Genomic DNA, 18957 nt, shown 5'->3' with positions numbered 1-18957 from the left:
AAAGTGTACAACCCTGACACAGCTCAGCTGGGGCTTTGTTAAGAGATATTTATAAGTCTTCAGATTATGCCCCCCACCCCAATTTCCAGATGACGAAGGGACCTCTCCAAGCTTCGTGCTTTGTGCATTAGTAATAAGGACACATGAACCAGTGTAATGCTCCACGCATGATGATACTCTTCAGCTGTGTGGTTCTCCCTGGCAGAGCAGATGATTTTATAATGCCAGCCTGAGGAAACAGGGCAGACCTAAGAGCCAAGGGAACAATGCACCTGAATTGACCAACAAGTTCAAGGCTTCAAACAATCCATGGCATATTTCTGGGTTATTTCTTGGAAGGGAAGGCAGAGTCCACTTCAAAGAAAGTGAATGGTGGCTTATTGATTCATTTTTGTAATAGAGCCCTATTACAATAAAGTTGCTGGCAAAAGGAATGAATTCATTATACATCACCATGTTTCTGAAAATGTTTGATCCATATGAAAAAAAAAAGACAAAACTGTGCATATGGATGCCTCACGATGCTGTTTATTGTAACTTTTAAAAAATAACTAGTACAGAATTTTTAAATAGACAGTTGTTTCTCCAGGAAACTTCTTCCCAATCTATGTCTCTTAAACTTGTTACATTCTAGAGCAGATCAAAAAAAAAAAAAAAAGAAAAAAGAAAAAAGAAAAAAAAAAGCTGCTCATAAGCATAGCACATAGCACGTAGTATTCTACAAAAATAACTTCAAATGCCTAATTTTTGTTAACCATAAAGTTGGAATTATATATCTAGTGCTATACAAATAATGTATAGACCAGATTTAATTTGCTATTGAGAACTTTCCTCATTCATCTCATTTCCTATTCATCTCATTTCTTATGAGAAAACTTTGAACAGTTTTTGCTTTTACAGATTAAATGTTGCTGTCCTGTATATTTACTTGTTGCTCTTACGAGCTCAGAGTTCAGGGTTGCCTGGCTGGCTCAGTCTGAAGAACGTGTGACTCTTGATCTCAGGGTCATGAGTTTGAGCCCCATGTTGGGTGTAGAGGTTGCTAAAAAAATAAACTTAAAAAAAAAAAAGAGCTCAGAGTTCAGTTGATTCCCCTCAGGTTTCCTAAATTTCCCTATATCCCCAGTTTTACAAGTGAGAAACTGAATCTTAAGTACCTATTAAATGGTTTGTTGGAGGCCATGAAGATCAGCAGCCTGGATTCATTTCCTCTGAGTCCCGGTTTGCTGTTCTTTCTTCTCCTGCAAGTAAGCAGTAGCTTACATAAAAACATATTCCAATTTTCTTCCTTAATAGTGAAAGAACATGCATAATAGAATACATTTTAAAAGTGATTGGTGAATTAAAATCATAGTATTTCTCTTACCACTTTTGTTGCCTTCTGTCATAGACATACATTTCTATGATATGATTTTTCATTCATTGAGTTTTCAGTATATGCCATACACTCTTAAGTCCTTGAAGTGTGGACTCTCATGTAATTCTCACAATAGCCCTGTGAGGTCAACGTCTTATTTCTCCCACTTTGTAGATGTACAAACTTGAGGCTCCAGGTCACACAGCAGGGGAATCATTTGTGACTCTCACATGACTGAGTAAAACACTTACCTATGGGCAGTCAATGTTGGAATGTTCATTCATTCATGTAACCAATATTGATTGAACTTTAATTGAACAGTTCCCAATCCTAGGGACATAGCATTGAGTGAGATGAGGCCAGTGGTATCATGGAGCTCAGATTTTGGTGGGGGATAAACAAATAAATACATAAACAAGAAAAATATCAGAAAGTGCTGAGAATTAAAATAGAGTGATGTGATAAGGGGAAACCATGTGGCTCTTTCAGATTAGGATGCTTCTAATCAAGACCTGAGGGAAAACAAATGTCCCAAGTCTTAAAGGTTGTCTTTGGAGATTAATCATAATGTTTACAACTCAAAATATTATATACTGTGAAGAAGATTATCTGGCATGCGCATCAAAGAAGTTAGTAGACCTTGAATATAGGAAACTGCTTACCTGGGAGAAATATAATTAATGTTTTAACAAATGTGTCTGAACCACAGAGCTCTCTTTTCTCTTTCTGTGGCTTTGCTACACAGATGTTTAGTAAGCTCCACTAGAGTCTTTCGGGCTTTGATCTAGAGACTTGGTGATTTTATAGAAGTTTCTTTCTTAATTCTAGGTGTGAATGTTTTTCCCTTATACTCTGTGTTCTTTCTCATCTGCAATAATATTAGAGAGCTAAAGAACTTGGAGAAGCTAGATCAGCAAAACACACGTCCCTGCGGAAGATTTCCATCTTTCGGGCAATTTTTAAATGGAAATCTCAGTTTGGTAGATAAAACTAAGTTGCTGCCCTTTTTTCCCCTGCTTAGTTCATGCACTGAAACTCACTCATACAAGGGAACTGATGGTAGATGAAACCAGGTAGAAGCTAGGCCTCCTGGTACTTTGGACATCCAGGTCCCTTTGGACAGGGCCAAGGTGGATTCACGCCATGGCAGATTGCAGTCCAGTGATGAACAGCAGGGTTAAGAGAGAACTGAGAACTGAGAAAGATACTTTCTATGTCAGAAGTTCCCAAACTTCTCCGCACACCAGCATCACTTGGTGGTCTTTAAAAAATTCTAATGTCCAGGTAACTGCCCTCCCTCCCCCATACCAATTAAATCTCATACAATCTCAGGGGGTGGACATAGACATTAATAAATTTTAGTTTCCCAGGTGATTCTGATTGGCAGACATGCTCGGGAACTACTGACCTTATGTGTTCAGGCTCTTTGATAGAAATCAGGTGGTCTACTCCTTTATGGTCAACCTACAGAAGTCTGGAAGATTCCAGGCATCTGGCATGGGGATGCAAAGGAGAATTACGTTTGAAACCATTCAGAGTGCATTTGAAGTCTGATGTTTGAGGCAAGGGCAGGCATATGTCTGGATACTGAAAACTATTTTATAAAATAGAAGAATAAAGTGAATTTTCCTAAAATGGAAATGCTTCTGAGATGAGTTTGACAAAGTTATTGATAACTCTAAGTATTTTTTCAGATTTACATGCTGAAACAAGAGTAGCAATGGAAGGAATGTGGGTAGTGGTGTATTTCAACATATGCTGAACCAGAAATCTCTCTCCTCCTCATAGCTTTCTATCATTTCTATACCCCTTTTGTCAGTTGGTTCTAGCTGCCGTATTTCTAGGCAACAGGAATATCTGCCCACACAGAGTCTAAAATTCATAAGCTATATATGGTTATAGGGCATCAAGGGAACATTAATAAATGAAAGTTCCAGATAATTCTCAGCCTGTATTTAAGCCAAGAGAAATGTTCTACTTTAAAATCTTTTATTAGAATTAACAGTAACAAAATGGACTCCCTTTGTATTTGGAAAAATTCTCAAGTGTCTTTCCAGTTATGTAAATAGATATCCTCTCCCTTTCTTCCTCTGTTCTCCAATGTTACTAATAAGCAGTGAGATGCCCTAAAGCTATCACTGCAGAAGGGAGAGGAGAAAAAGTAGCGGGAGTGGTAGATAATTAATATTTTATTAGGGTTTGGATGGAACATTTACAAGTTGGTGATTGTCAGCGTTGCCACATCTTCCTGAAGTACCAGGGACAACAATTCCTTGTGCTTGGCAGATCATCAAGAAATGCCTGCCGAATAACTGCGGAACACTTAAAAGCAGGAATTCTTGGTGTGAATCCAGGCACTGCTTGTTGCTTATTGGATGTGTTGTCCCTGGCAAACTCTTTAGCCTCTCTAAGTGATGGTTTCCTTTATGAAGAAGGGACTCCTGCTATCTAAAGCATGGGGTTTTGGTGAGAATTAAGTGAAATCAGCATGTAAAACTCTTAAGCCAAGTATGTGGCACATTGAAAATACTTAAATACAAGATATTGTTATAATCGATCAAGCAATCAGTGAAATGTCAGAATTAGCAGGAGATGACATGGAGACAAACATGGCAGCTTTTCAACTTGGGGAAAAGGTGTCTGCTTAATGTAGAGATCGGGGATCTTGATAGCAGTTTTTAAGAAAATTTGAGGAAAAACTGTAAGCCATTGGTTTGTGAATACTTTGCCATCATTACTGACCAGAGACCAGCATGGTTTCAATAAACACAGATTATACTAGCAAGACTGCATTTTCTTTTGCATTTGGTTTGCTGGACTTGTAGCTGGAGTATTAAATAAATGGTACATCTGAATGATAGTAAGGTAATTGGCAGGGTTTCTCATTTCTTGTATGAGGTGGACTAATAAAGTTGAATTAGGCATAATCGTAGATATTTAAACATTCATACCCAAAATATGTTGATAACAGACTGGCTACATTAGATTACGGGATGAGGACTCAAAGATGGTGATATATTAAAATAATGAAAGGAAACTAAAAGTTAAAAATTCACTGAGAATACACATAGAGTTCAACACTTGGTTAAATAATTAGTTGTGTATATATAAAATGTGTAAAAATGAACTTAGAATTCATATGGAAAAGTTCTAAATATTAGGTCATTTTAAACTCAGAATATGAGCTGGCTAAACATACAGATGCAATATTAGCCTATAAACTCTACTGTTTACATCAAGAGAGGTAATATTGACAGCGTACTCTGTACTAGGCTAATCACATCAGAAGATAAGTTCTAGAATAACATTTTTAAGAGATCTAAAAGAGGATTACAAACATGGTTGAAATCTCTGGAAGTTGGGGTTCCCTGGGTAATGGGAAAGAACTGTCAATGTTTTGTCTGGAGAAAGAATGATTAGAAAGATGTGATCATTGTTTTTGAAATAGGGGACAGTCTTCCTCAAGAAATATGGATTAGATCCTCCCTGTTAGGCTCCAGAAGGAAGAAAAAAGACTCAATTAATATATTAAAGGGTAGAAGATTTTATTTAGTTCAGTGTGACAAATGCATTTCTGACAATGAGAGGTCTTAAAATTGAATGAGTTGCCTTGTGAAGTTGTAAATTCATGAGCTTTTCACTAGAGGTATTAAATAATGTGTAATCATCTCTTTAAAAATATTTTTGAGAGAGGAGCACCTGGGTGGCACAGTCGGTTGAGCGTCTGACTCTTGGTTTTGGCTCAGGTCATGACCTCAGAGTCATGAGATTGAGCCCTGCATCGGGCTCTGAGTTCAGCAGGGAATCTGCTTGAGATTCTCTCTCTTCCTCTCCCTCTGCCCCTCCCACATTCATGCTCTCTCTTTCTCAAATAACTGATCTTTTAAAAAAATATTTTAAGAGAATTCCTCCTTTGGTGGGAGCTAGGATCAAGGGTCTTTCAGGTTGTCTTCCAGCTTTAGGGTGATGCTAAAAATAACTTTATTCCACAGTCATGCTTTTAGGTTATTCAAGAACTCAATAGAAGAGAAGATATTAGCAAGTATATTGGAAACTGTCTATGTCGTTTTTTACCCTGCCTCAGAAGTTGTCCTGTCTCTGTGGACAGGTGTGCACTGCCCCATTACAGTGGATGTGAGGGTATTTCATCTTCCTACTGCGTGTTTCAGTATATTTGAATTATGTATAGTGTATGTGGTTTAGTGAATGTGTATTTGAAATCTCAAAAAAAGGAGAGAACACTTTGTGACTTGTATATACTCAGAAGAATTTGGAGGGCTTCAAGAGAGAAATGGAATGTGAAGTTGGTGAGTTTCTGAAACTTGGCAGCGGCATTATTTTGATTTATCTCCTCCCAGTCTGCGTATTCTCTGTCTCCCAACCCTCCCACCCCGGGGAAGATGTCTAGGTAGATACCTCAAATTTAACCTCATTCACCCTCAACCTGTTTCTTTCCCACCTTCCTAGTCTCAGTAAATGGCATCTCCTGGTAGCTCCAGTCAAAGCTTAGGAGTCTTTCTTCAGTCTCCTCTTTCCTACACCCACATATGAAACACATCTTCAGGTTCTGTTGACTCTTCCTCCAAGCTAAATCGAAAACCTGCCCCCTTCCCTTCAATTTTACTCTTACCACTCAAGCACAGACCACCCGGACCACCGCATGACTCCTGTCTCCTTTTTTTTTTAAGATTTATTTATTTATTTGAGAGAGAGAGGGAGAGCGTGCACACACTAGCCGGGAGAGGGGCAGAGGAAGAGCATCTTAAAACACTCTCCTCTGAGCATGGAGCTTAACGTGGGGCTCAATCTCATGACCCTGAGATCCATGACCTGAGCTGAAAGCAAGAGTTGGTTGCTTAACTGACTGAGCCACCCAGCGCCCCATGACTTCTGTCTTCTGACCACCACTCTTATTCCTTCTTGTCATCCTCTACATGGTAGCCACAGTAACATACATACACACACACACACTTTTTTCCATGTCAATCAGAATATGTCACTTGCTGCTTAAAGCTCAGATGACTTTTATATAAGCTTAGTATTAAATTTGAACTCCCTACACTAACCTATAAGGTATCGTAAGTTCTGGGGCCTCCTTTGATCCCTGTTGACCTCTTTCCTGGGCACTATATAGTTCAGCCACCTGGCTTTTATTTGCTTCCTCAAACTGGATACCCACCCCCGTTCAGGTCTTTTCCCATAGCTGCCCTCCCTTCCTGGAATCTGCTTCCTCTATAACCTCTTGTGGCTGGCTCCTAATTGTAGTTTATTTCTCAGAGTAAGTATCATTGCCTCAGTAGTGGCTTTTCTGATCACTCAGCCTGAAGGCTTTCCAGTCACTCTCTATCATCTGTTTTATTCTCCTTTAAGTATTTATTGTCTAGACATTTTGGTTATATTATTATTAAAAATAATTTTTAAATTGCTTCCCCCTCCCCTCAACTAAATTATGACTTTGATCGGAGTAGGGATTTTGTCTGCTGTCCTGTATAGTCATGTGCCTCCAATCCTACAGCAGGGGCTGAGGAATACTAGTTGCTCAATGAAATATGTGTTGGAAGAAAGGAGAAGGAAGGAAGGAGGGAAGGAGGGAGGAAGAAAGGAATGAAGGAAGGAAGGAAGGAAGGAAGGAAGGAAGGAAGGAAGGAAGGAAGGAAGGAAGGAAAGAAAAGAGGAAGGAACCAGTTTTCAAAATTTACTTCTTGCATACATACAGTGGTCATGGGTAGTTAAGAAAAGTCATCTAAAATTTAAAAAACTAAGATGGTGGAATAGGATGAAGGTAAATATTATCTTATTTCTGTGATAAAACCTGAAATTGCTTGTTTTTTTTTCCATTGAAGTTTATTGTCAAAGAGTCAAAATGTTCATTTTACATTCTATCTCTGATAATTCTATGATTATAGCAAAGTATTAAATTACTCTACATGAAAACTGAACTGAGATGATTGGCTGTAGGGGAAAATCCAGGATGTGTATTTTCAGAACATGGCACTTAAAGAACAAACAGATTGCTCAGGTGGGCCCCTTATTGGAACGCAAGCTAACAGGGTTCCTATTTTGGCATTCCAGTAGCTATTTAACAGATCCCTTATTAGACCTAAAGAGTTTCAATTTTATCTGAAGTGGTTTCTAGAAGGCGAGCCCCTTCTGTTTTGACATTCCACTCCAGTTTCTAAGATTAGTGAAGAAATAACTTATTAAAACCAGCTTACTCTGAAATCTGAAAATTATGTTTATATAGTTTGTTTATACAGTTCATGATATTTTTAGGATCAAAGATTCTCTAACACAAAAATATGTATTATTATACTACCGATATTATTAAACCACCATGACACTTACTATAGAAATTGATATCACAAACAGAAATGTTTGAACTCACAAGGGTTTTGAGATTCAGAAAAAGAAGGAAAAACTACAAGCACCTGTTGAAGAAAGTGATGGCAGATGGTAACATTTTTCTCAAGGTTCCCCTGCAGCTGTGCTTACATTCGGTTTTCCAGGCTGAACAGGGTTTATTCATATCTTTTATTACACCCAGAAGAGTTTTCACTTCATCCTGCTTACCACAGTACCAGTCAAAGCTCTTTTCTGTTGCAGAGATTTTATTCAAGAGAGAGAGAAAAAAGATTGACAATGACTAAGAACCAATTTAACATCTGTGTAATCATGTTTTTTAACAAGAGATTGTAGCAATCATGCAGATTTTCAAAGCCAGCTTTTTGAATGTTAGTTTTAAAGTGGCAGTCAGGACTCCTGCCTATCATGCCAAGTGATAAATGCCAACGGATGCTCATGCTGCCTTACTTTACTCTTACCACACAGCATTTTGAAATCTCAGTGATGTATTTCATCTTTTTTTTCAAAGCCTGTGTTCAAAAGGCAAAATATCCTGTGAGAACATGTTTCATTTTTATGACACAACTGCGGATTAACTTTATTGCTGGAGTCTAATTATCAACTCAGATTTTCAAGGGTAATAGGTAATATTTTATCTTTAAAAGGTAAAGCAAGCTAAGCACCTGATTAAGATAATAATCCACAATAAAAGCAAAAACTAATACCTTAATGACAATTCCTATTAAAGTTGATTTTTTTTTTAAGATTTTTTTGTTTATTTGAGAGAGAGAGAGTGAGAGAACACAAGCAGGGGGCAGAGGCAGAGGGAGAGGGAGAAGCAGGCTCCCCGCTGAGCAGGGAGCCCACTGCGGGACTCGATCCAAGGACCCTGGGATCATGACCTGAGCCGAAGGCAGATGCTTAACTGACTGAGCCACCCAGGCACCCTGAAGTTAATCTTAATGTAGATATTTGAGTTAGAATATGATTGAAATCCACATAAAGGGGCGGCTGGGTGGCTCAGTCGGTTAAGTGTCTGCCTTTGGCTCAGGTCATGATCCCAGGGTCCTGGGATTGAGCCGGGCCTCGGGCTCTCTGCTCAGCGGGAAGCCTGCTTCTCCCTCTGCTTCTGCCGTTCCCCCTACTTGTGTGCTCTATCTGTCAAATAAAGAAAATCTAAAAAAAAAAAAAAAAAAATCCACATAAAGCCATTTAGCTAGAGTAAATAACTTCACATTTCACTTTACAGAACATTAGAACTGAATAAACATGAAGAAGAATGACTTCTTCAAATTTACATAATTAAAACATCTTCAAATTTTATTTTTAAACTTACAAAATCTTTACAGAATCATGATTCGCTGAATCCTCCTCAACCCTCTTGTCCTCATAAAGTCCATTTTTAATGATACTTAATTGAAGCCTACTTTTATCAGTATTTCATGTTAATTTATAATATATACTATATATCATACAATTAGATTTTTATAATGGCTGTGTTGTGATCAATATTCCTATTTTTATTGTAAAAGTCTTAGAATATCAAGCACTATGGGAAGATGGCTGAGGAATGGCCTTTACCATGGATGTACAATAGTGCTCTATCTGGCTCTGTTTGCCAAATAGGATCTGGAATGGGGGTAAAAGGGGTGCCATTCTGTTCTAATTGTAAAGGTGAAAATCAGATTGTAAAAGTGATCTGGGAGAATTTCCTAAATATCTTATTAGTACTGTACAGTATGGTTTTGTGAATATAAATTTCGAGGTGATATTATTGGTATTCATGCTCTTAATTGGTCAATGTTTTACTGTCAATTTCATTCTGCAGGTTATTTTTTCCCCCCCAAGAGGATAATGATACAAAATAACGATTCCATGTAATTATCCACTCAGATAACATGTATCCCTTTGTCAAACTGTGAGGTAACTGCTAAACTCACTGAGCATACTTTTTTAGGTTTAGCCAATCTGCACGAAGGATTTTCAAGATTGACTGTTCTTTGGGTGACTTGCTTTCTTTTCAACTCTTCTTTCCTCCCTCCCTTCCTTCTTTTCTTCCTCCTGGCAAGAACAGTTGAACGGTAGGAAATTTGGGACTCAGATTTTTTTTTTTTTGCCTTTTCTCTCCTCCTTAATTGCGCTTTTAAGGTTTGCCAATATGCCATTTTTTACTTGTAAAATATTGACACCATTAAGGTAGTGTTTGGTTAGTTCATGTATTTTCTTAATACAGATTGAAGGAAGAAAGAAGGTGCTGCTGGGGAATACTATTGCTCCCCCCAAGTTAAACTATTTCCATACCAGTAAGATGTGAATATTGGATTGATGGTTCTTGAGTTCTTATCTTTTATTTCCAAAATTATCCCCTTATTTAGAATAAGCAAAAGGAAAGGCAGGATGCTCCCTTTAAAATTACACATATTTAATAAGCATCTGCAATATGCAAGTCGCTCAGGATATAAATTTGCATTCGAAAACATTCTGAAACATGGTTTCTCTCTCTTAGATCTGTTTTTTTTTTTTGCATTTTTTGTTGTGGTTGCCTTATTTCTTTAAAATAGGTAGGGAATGCCCTCTTAGTGTAAAACAGTTTTAAAGAGCTATTGTATGTGTAAACTTTTTTTTTTTTTCTAAATGCTGATGTCGGTTTCATAAGATTCATGTCCATTTAGGGCTAAAAGGTCACAGCAACGTTCCCAGATTTCAGGACCAGATGTGTCTGCATGGCAGATCATGCCGACTCAAACTCACGCTAGCATCTGGTTAAACACATTCCACACCGATCTTAACCATATGTAAATGTAATTGAGAGCAATTGAGAAAATAATCTGTCTCCCTCTTTTTGTTCCATTTACAGCACCAACAACTGTATTATAAAGGTACAAATTTATAACTGGATTGATAAGATTCACTTTCTATTTCCAGGCAATTACCACATGGTAGAGAAGATAATTCTGTATCTAGAATATATTGCAGGCTACATGGGAATGCCAAAGAGGAGTAAGGATTCTAAGAGGGAATGAGCACTTCCAGTTGAAATGATCAAAGAAAACTTCCTGGAGGAGATAGTCAGGAGTCTTGAAGAGAAGTATTTCAATGGAGTTAAGTATCAAAGGGTGGAGTTAGTAGAGAGGATTTCTCAGTGGGCTGAAAAGAGTGGGGGAGGGGTAGAAAAGAAAGAGTGTGAACAAAAGCAAAGAGATGGAAAAAGGCAGAATTTGAGGGGAATAAGAAATAGATAATAGAGATCATGTGGTAGGATTAATGACAGACACTGAAAAACCAGGTTAGGCTAAATTGTAGAAAAACCTGAATCTAAATTTTAGAACTTTGTACTATATGCCATTGAATAAAATACAGTGACACATTGAGAGTAATTTTGACAGAAATAATGCAGGTGATAGTCTGAAGTGAGGTAGAAGAAATTGTAATAGAGTAGAAGTAAAAGATGGGATATTTTTTCAAAGGAGGAACTGATAGGATTGTGGAAGTGTGAATAACAGAGGAAGAAGTTAAAGAAGACAGCAATTTTGAATTTGGATGGTGGGAGAATGGCAAGATACTGAAATAAATTCAGGAAAACAAGTCTTACAGACAAAGGATGAATACAATTTTGGATATATTGCACTCTGAAGTGACAATTAAGACTTCCAAGTGGAATTATCCAATAAACTTTTGGATATGTGAAGGTGGTGATTGGAAACTCTTGGAGTAGATGAGATTCCCAAAGGTTGAAATATGAAGAAAGGAGATAATGTCAAGGACAGAATTTCATGTTTATGGTTAGAGAATGGGAATAAGAGAGATAAACTGTCAGAAGTAGACAGTCAACAGTGGGGCTGTCCAGAAGTGGGGAGTGTGGACATCCTTGTCTTATTCCCAAGACTTACTTGTTTCCAAACTTAGGGGAAGAATTTAGTTTTTCATCATTAACTATGATTTTTGCTGTAGGATTTTTTTTGTAGATGCTTTTTATAAGGTTAAGAACGTACCTTTCTGTTGCTAGTTTACTGAGAGATTTTACCATGAATGAATGTTTCAAAATGGTTTTTCTGCGTTTATTAAGATGATTGCGTGGTTTTCTTTTTTAGACTTCAATATGATGAACTGCATTGATTGTTTTTGTAATGTTGAACCAACTCTGCATGATAATGATATATTATCCTTTTTTAAAAATCACTAAATTCTATTTGCTAATACATATTTTTGTAATGTCTTTGATTTTGGTGTCAGGGTAATGCTGGCATCCAACAATGAGTTAGACAGTGCTCCCTGTTCTTTATCTTCTGGAAGAATTTGTGAAGGATTGATATTATCTCTTCCTTAAATATTTGGTAAAATTCCAAGTGAAAGCAACTTGGCTTAGAATTTTCTTTGTAAGAAGGTTTTTACCCATGAGTAGACTATAGGGCTATTCAGAGTATCTGTTTTCGTTAATAAATTTTGCTGGTTTGTGTCTTTCAAACTTTGCCTGTTTATCATCTAAATTATCCAAGTTTCTTACATCTATTAATATTTTATTAACCTTTTAATGCCTGTAGGGTCTAATGTAATATTTCCCTTTTATTTCATTTACATCTGTTTGGTTTCTACTTGTCCCATCTGCTCTTTGTTTTATATTTCTCTTCTCTTCTGCTTTCTTTTAGATTAGTATTTTTTATGAGTCCAAAAAGTGAATATTATTTGGGATAGAAAGAAGGCAAGATGTGACCTGTCATGTCTCATAACTGAAATTCTCTTAAAGTGAGATGCATGATCATAAGCTGAGGGTGGGGAAATGTTGGCATCTTAAATAGAGAAGGTTAGAATATTTGTCTCGGGAGGCCTCCTGAGAAAATAGTAAGAGATTAACATGTGGATTTCTAAGCATTAGGAAGGGCCAGCTCAAGTAAACATGTAACTGATAATTCTATCTTGATAGCTAGGCTATGCTAGGCTCAAATCTGAAGACATGTATCAAAATAGGCCTTAAGAACTGGAAAATTTGGAGAAAATATAATGGAATTACGGTGGTGCTTAGGACATTTCACATTTCAGTCATAATAAAATCCATTCATGTTTCCCTTAATAAGTTTGAAGATACCAGCATCTTTTAGACAATCATATTTTGCCAGGAGTCTTGAGCTTTGACTTAACTGGCAGCTCTCTTTTCACAATCTTGAACACTCAGCAGTTTACGTAGGGTAGACGTGCTCGAGACGTGTTCACTTCAGGGAGACCTGAGTGAAGTTTCTCCCATTTTCTCATAGCTAAGTTATCTGAAAAGCCAGAAAAAGGTTGAATAGCTGAAAGAAATTGTTATTGGTGAGTGGAAATAGAAGGAATGGAAAGTTGGCGGGCCAGCTGGATATTCTGTGGGACTAACGGGTTTGGAAACATACTTGCAAGACCAGGATAATTATTCTACTCTTCAAACTGATTGCATTTTGTGTTGTATTCTTTTGGTTTGTAAAAACTGTGATTGCTTGAATTGTGTAGTGAAATGTGAACTCAGTATAGAGGCACAGTTTATCCTAATCCCTCGCTGTCTATAGACATTATTATTTCATCTACACATTGAAAATCTGTGTGATCAAAAGTGGGAAAATCACAGTATGACAGGAATATTTCATTTGAATTGTTTTCACTGTTACAACCAGTTCTCAGAATAAATTTTTTGACAGCCCCCAACTTTAGCAGTAGAAAAAGTAATGTTTTATGTAAAAAACCAACCAAACAAACAAATAAACAAACAAAACAAACCAACAAACCTTAATGTAAATATTTTCCGTAGACAGAAAAATATAAACTAACCCATACTTTTCCTGCAGTGGCCACTACGGTGTATAACAGTGGAGAAGGATACAGACTTGAGTCAGACTGTCTGGTTTTAAACACTGGCTTTTCTACTTACCAGCTGTGTGATCCTAGACAAGATGCTTAACCTTTTTTAAAAGATTTTTAATTAATTAATTTATTTTTGAGGGAGAGAGAGCATAAGTGAGGGAAGAAGCAGAGGTAGAAGCAGAATCCCTGCTGAGCAGGGAGCCTGATTCGGGGCTTGATCCTGGAACCATATGGGACTAGATCCTAGGACCCTGGGATCATGACCTGAGCAGACGGCAGCCGCTTAACCAACTGAACCACCCAGACATCCAAGATGCTTAACCTTCTTATGCTTTAGTGTCTTTGTCTGTGAAATAGGAAAACAGTTTTGTCTCATAGACCTGATGTGAAGGTGGAAATGAGTTAATGCATGTATTAATACATGCTTAAACTGGGCCTGTTGCATGGGATGTACTCAGTGAGTTGTAGTTGTCACCAGGGTGAAAAAAGATTAGTTAGGCTCTGTGCATCACCAATAATGGGTCTGAGCAAATATCTGAATGTCAAATTTACACATACTTGATAGCTACCTTAAAAAGGTACTAGGAATAAAAATGCAAAATGCCATCCATTTGAGTGTGACATTTACAATTAAATTAAATGCCATCCATTTGAGTGTGACATTTACAATTTAAGTTTTTTCCTGGTATACTTATGTATGTATGTATGTATGTATACATTACTATATATATATATAGTAATGTATTAGTAAGGGCCAAGTGGTAGTATAGTAGGCAAATGGTAAGATATAGCAAGTAAATGGCATGTGGTCTAGGGAAATATTTTGGATAAAAACTAAACTACATTGCAAAAGGGGAAAGGATATTAGCATTAAATTGGCAATAACCATTATAGGCAATTTCCCCCCCCCATACTGTTTCATTTCTTTATCTTTCAAAATCCATAAAATAGGTATGTATTAACCCCATTTTACTAATGTTAGAACAAAAGCTCACAGAGTTTGACTTCAACAATTCTCCAAGGCTATTTAGGGGTAGAGCTAGGGGTCGGCCAGGTCCTCGCCATTTGATTTCAAAGCCCAAGGCCTCTCCATTGCATTCGTCTGCCTCCCAGAAGTGATCTGTATACCACTGATCAAATTTAGTACAAAAATCATAGCTGATCCATAAAACAAAATTTCCCCAGTTTTTCAATATCTTGTAATTGAACGAGTTTCATTTCTTTCCATACTTTTCCATTGCATTTCATTTTAGTAAGCATTTGCTACTAAAACACATACTGAAATGACCCGTAACTTTGGGGTTAACAGTGGAAAAAGTGCTTACCTTGGGTTGGTTCTATCTTTGTCATAAACTAGTCAATTCACTTCGGAGCCAGCCGTTTCACAGTGTGGAAGTTCCTCTTTTCATTTGTATAATGGAGGAAAAGTACTAGGTGATCTTGAATGTCTGTTTATTCCATCTCTTTCAATGCTCTATGATACTGAGAAATCCTCTCTACTAACTCCACCCTTTGATACTTAACTCCATTGAAATACTTCTTCTCTTCAAGACTCCTGACTCTATCTCCTCCAGGAAGTTTTCTTTGATCATTTCAACTGGAAGTGCTCATTCCCTCTTAGAATCCTTACTCCTCTTTGGCATTCCCATGTAGCCTGCAATATATTCTAGATACAGAATTATCTTCTCTACCATGTGGTGATTGTAAATCTATATCACATTTTCCCGAAGGGCCAGAAGTTCAAATACGGACCACTTTCATAGGGAACTGATTTCCTAGTTGGGATACTCCAACTCCTTGAAAATTCCCAGGACTTTAAAAAGGACTATAGATGCAGGATTTTGTTTTTACAAACCCATATTCAGTTTTTTAAGGTCCTATAAATATTCCTAATCTCTGAATCTGGGATGTCCTAATTTTTCTTTTCCATATTTTCCACAGGATTATTTTACAAATGCAAATAGAGAGTTGAAAAAAGATGCTCAGCAAGATTACCACCTGGAGTATGCCATGGAAAATAGTACCCACACAGTAGTTGAATTTACCAGAGAACTGCATACCTGTGACATGAATGATAAGAGTATAACGGTAAGGAGTCGACGAGAGAATACATACATGAATATGTTGTTCGTTTACGGTTGTGAAACACTTTGTAGAATGAAAGGAACAAATATTTACCTTTGAAAACAAAGTCACACAGTCTGTTTTAGGATATCTTTGAAATCTTTTTAGAAGCCACAAAAATCTAAGACTATATATTTCAAGAAAGGCAATTTTTGTGTGACTCTCACATTTTCAAGGGCCATTTAAAATGAGTATGATTTTATCTGTAAGATTTCCAGCTTTTTCTCTATAAAGTTTGAGAATACACAATAGATAAAGGTTGGAAAAAATGTATTACACAAGAAGGAATGATGATACTGAATATCAGGGTATAATTCATCTGATTTGTGACTGGTTCATTTTTGTAAATTTCTAAAATTGAGATGAATAGTAGATTGATTAAAATTGCCTACTGACATGTTATACAAGATTTCTTATTGTCAGACTTCATGCAAACATTAATATCTTTATGCACATGCAAATTAAATATTTAGATGGTATATAATTCATGTGGTACTTGGGAAGTTTCCATGAATTTCTTGGATCAATTTTATTTTGTATAGATCAATCAAATTATCTTTTTTATTTGATAAATCAAAGCTTTAAAAATGGGAATGTAAAAATCTGAAGCAGTTTTGATTAACATTCAGCATAAAGAGTAAAAGAGGAAGGAAAAAAACACATGCAAAGACATGGATCACCTTTTATGTAATATACAGTGCAATTATACTTTAATTGGAAAAATAATTATAGTCATTTGACTTATTAAGAAAGAATATAGCTTTTAAAGTAAATAGCTTTTGCTTTATTATTTATTTTCAAAGTTCTTATTACAAAGATCTGGCAGACACCTTGATCTGTGGGAGGACTGAACAACTTCTTTATAACTCAGCAAGCCCTCCCCCTGCTCCAGCATCCCTTGGGCAATCTCTCTTGCTTCCTAAATGGAAACCAATTTCACCTGACAGTACTTTCCCTAGTTGGGATACCCTAGTCCCTTGGAAATTCCGAGGATTCATAAATGACTGAAGCTAGATTCTAGGATAATAAACCCCAAATCAGAAATTCCTCCTGTGTTTGCACTTTCTGTCAATTCATACACGTCACTGGGCTAGTGCTTGGGAAAAATCTATTATGAACGTAAGGGTGCTGACCCGGAAAGTCATTTTAATTTTCATTCTGCTTATTTTTTTTCCCTAAAATGTTGCATAGCATTAAAACAGGTTTTAATTTTCTAGAATCCTTGCGTCTTAACAAGAATATTTGCTTGGTAACTATGAGTTGCTAGTTTGCAGACCTGGCGTGACAATGATTTACTGCTGCCATGTGCACGAAAGCATAACCACCGGGTCCGTTGCTCTTTGCTCTCTCTTGGAAGACATAATCTTGCATGCTGAGAGAGATCGTCTCTTCCAAAAAGAAACTCGTCTGTTTGGATACTTAATGATTTAAGCATATTGACACAATTAATACTAGAGACCATACCGAGGGCTCCCAAATGTCATTATTCTCTTTTCTTCACGTCTCTATCCGGCTTTCAGTAGAGTTCTCTAAACTCAGCTCAGTGGTAAGGATGGTGCTCTCATGAGACATAACGATGCCCCTGTCTGATCACCAGGAGAGCACTGTGAGAGTGATCTGGGCTTACCATCATGAAGATGTGGGCGAAGCCGGCCCCAAGTACCATGACTCCAATCGTGGCACTAAGAGTCTACGGCTGTTGAATCCTGAGAAAACCACCGTGTTGTCTACAGCCATACCATACTTTGACCTGGTGAATCAGGACGTAAGTTTTTTCAGGTTTTTTTGATTGGAAGGGTGGGTTTCTTGAAAGCATGTGAGAGTTTTTACTTACATGCTGTTTAACCGTGTGACTTTGTGTCCCCCTCCCCTTTTTATTAAGACAGGTCCCCATCCCAAACAAAGGTACGACCTATTGGTGCCAAATGTTTAAGATCCCTGTGTTCCAGGAAAAGCATCATGTAATAAAGGTATGTGACTCACTCACAGGCTAAATTTAATGTGTATGAATGGAGGAAAAATTGTTATTAAAATGAAAATGACTAAAAGAATAGAAATGGTTTTCAAGTATGTGAAAGTTATTTCAAGAACAAAGAACTGGCTTATCTGACTCACACCCTATCTTAGGAGTCACTGAATTAGAGAGAAATCTTGGATTATAGCTAGGATTTTTGGTTTTTGTCTCCTGATTTTACTTTTTAAGGTAAAAGTTTTGGGATGCATTTGAACATTGCTAGTTATTTCTTTTTTCTTTTTTAAAAAAGATTTTATTTATTTATTTTAGAGAGAGAAAGAGAGCACGCATGTGTGCATGTGCACACAGGGTGGGGCAGGGAGGAGCAGCAGGGAGGGAAAGGGAGGGGAAAAGAATCTCAAGCCAACTCCATGCTCAATGGAGAGCCTGACGGCGGGCTCAGTCTCTCCACCCTGAGATCATGACCTGAGCCAAAATCAAGTCAGGCTCTTAACCAGGTGAGCCACCCAGGCGCCCCAACACTAGTTATTTCTTAGGCAACACTGTAGAGTTGGAATTGCTGGAGTTGCCATTTAAATAATACATTTGCATATCAATAAATTATATACAGGAAGATTACATTCCCCACCACTATTGTTTGAAAATGTCTGCTTCATTGTAAATATTGGATGTTGTCAAAAAAACATTTTTACAGTGATTTTTTGAAAATAGGAAAACAGGAAGATTAGTGGATTCCCACAGAATTAAAAAATTCAGAATTGGGTAAGAAAGAAGCCCTGTTTGCCCATGGCCTATAATTCCCTCCCACCTCTACCAGGAATAGTGTCCCAAAACTTTTGCATCTAGTTAGTGAATGAACAAGTATTTTTAAGGAATTACGTGTGCTTGGCTCTGTGCTAGAAACTGTTTGGTAGTTCCACAGAGGCTGAGTATATAATCCATGCGTTCAAAGAACCTATAGTAAGAATGTAGGAAAAGTATCCTAGACACAGGAAAGAATAAGAATGCAATCATGCATACAAGTACTCTAAACATTCAGAAGGCCGACGTCATCAGCGTTTTGTCAGCCCCCAGACTATTTAACAAAGCAGTGTGGATGTGAGAAAGGAGCAAACTTGTAGATACTAGAATCCCGAAGGAAGTACATAGATCGACTCACAGGTTGTCTCTTGAGCTAACTACGTGCTCTCAGGTAAGTAGCTCTGGGGTAATGCCCTGGCTGCTTCGTCTGTAAAAGGTGGTCCATCATAACACTGTCCCTACTAACCTCAAAACATTTTGGCAGAGATGGAAACACTGAGTACATTCTATAAAGTGACTTAAATTTGTTAAT

At 37.3% G+C, this 18957-nt stretch overlaps 1 protein-coding gene across 1 annotated transcript in view; it reads left to right on the top strand.

The window, feature by feature from the left end:
- MOXD1 (monooxygenase DBH like 1) overlaps nucleotides 1-18957 on the top strand; it is an 84446-nt gene that overhangs the window by 5530 nt on the left and 59959 nt on the right. The window contains exons 2-4 of the mRNA XM_045865555.3: nucleotides 15467-15613; nucleotides 17247-17414; nucleotides 17536-17619. Of these exons, the coding sequence (XP_045721511.1) occupies nucleotides 15467-15613; nucleotides 17247-17414; nucleotides 17536-17619 (399 nt within the window). The remainder of the gene's footprint in view (nucleotides 1-15466; nucleotides 15614-17246; nucleotides 17415-17535; nucleotides 17620-18957) is intronic.

Source organism: Mirounga angustirostris, unplaced genomic scaffold (genome assembly GCF_029215605.1).
Source record: "Mirounga angustirostris isolate CCGP_5_RB_7025 unplaced genomic scaffold, mMirAng1.0.hap1 SCAF_8, whole genome shotgun sequence".
Classification (NCBI taxonomy): domain Eukaryota; kingdom Metazoa; phylum Chordata; class Mammalia; order Carnivora; family Phocidae; genus Mirounga; species Mirounga angustirostris.
Note: the sequence above shows the minus strand (reverse complement) of the source record. Positions and strands in the feature narration are given on the sequence as shown.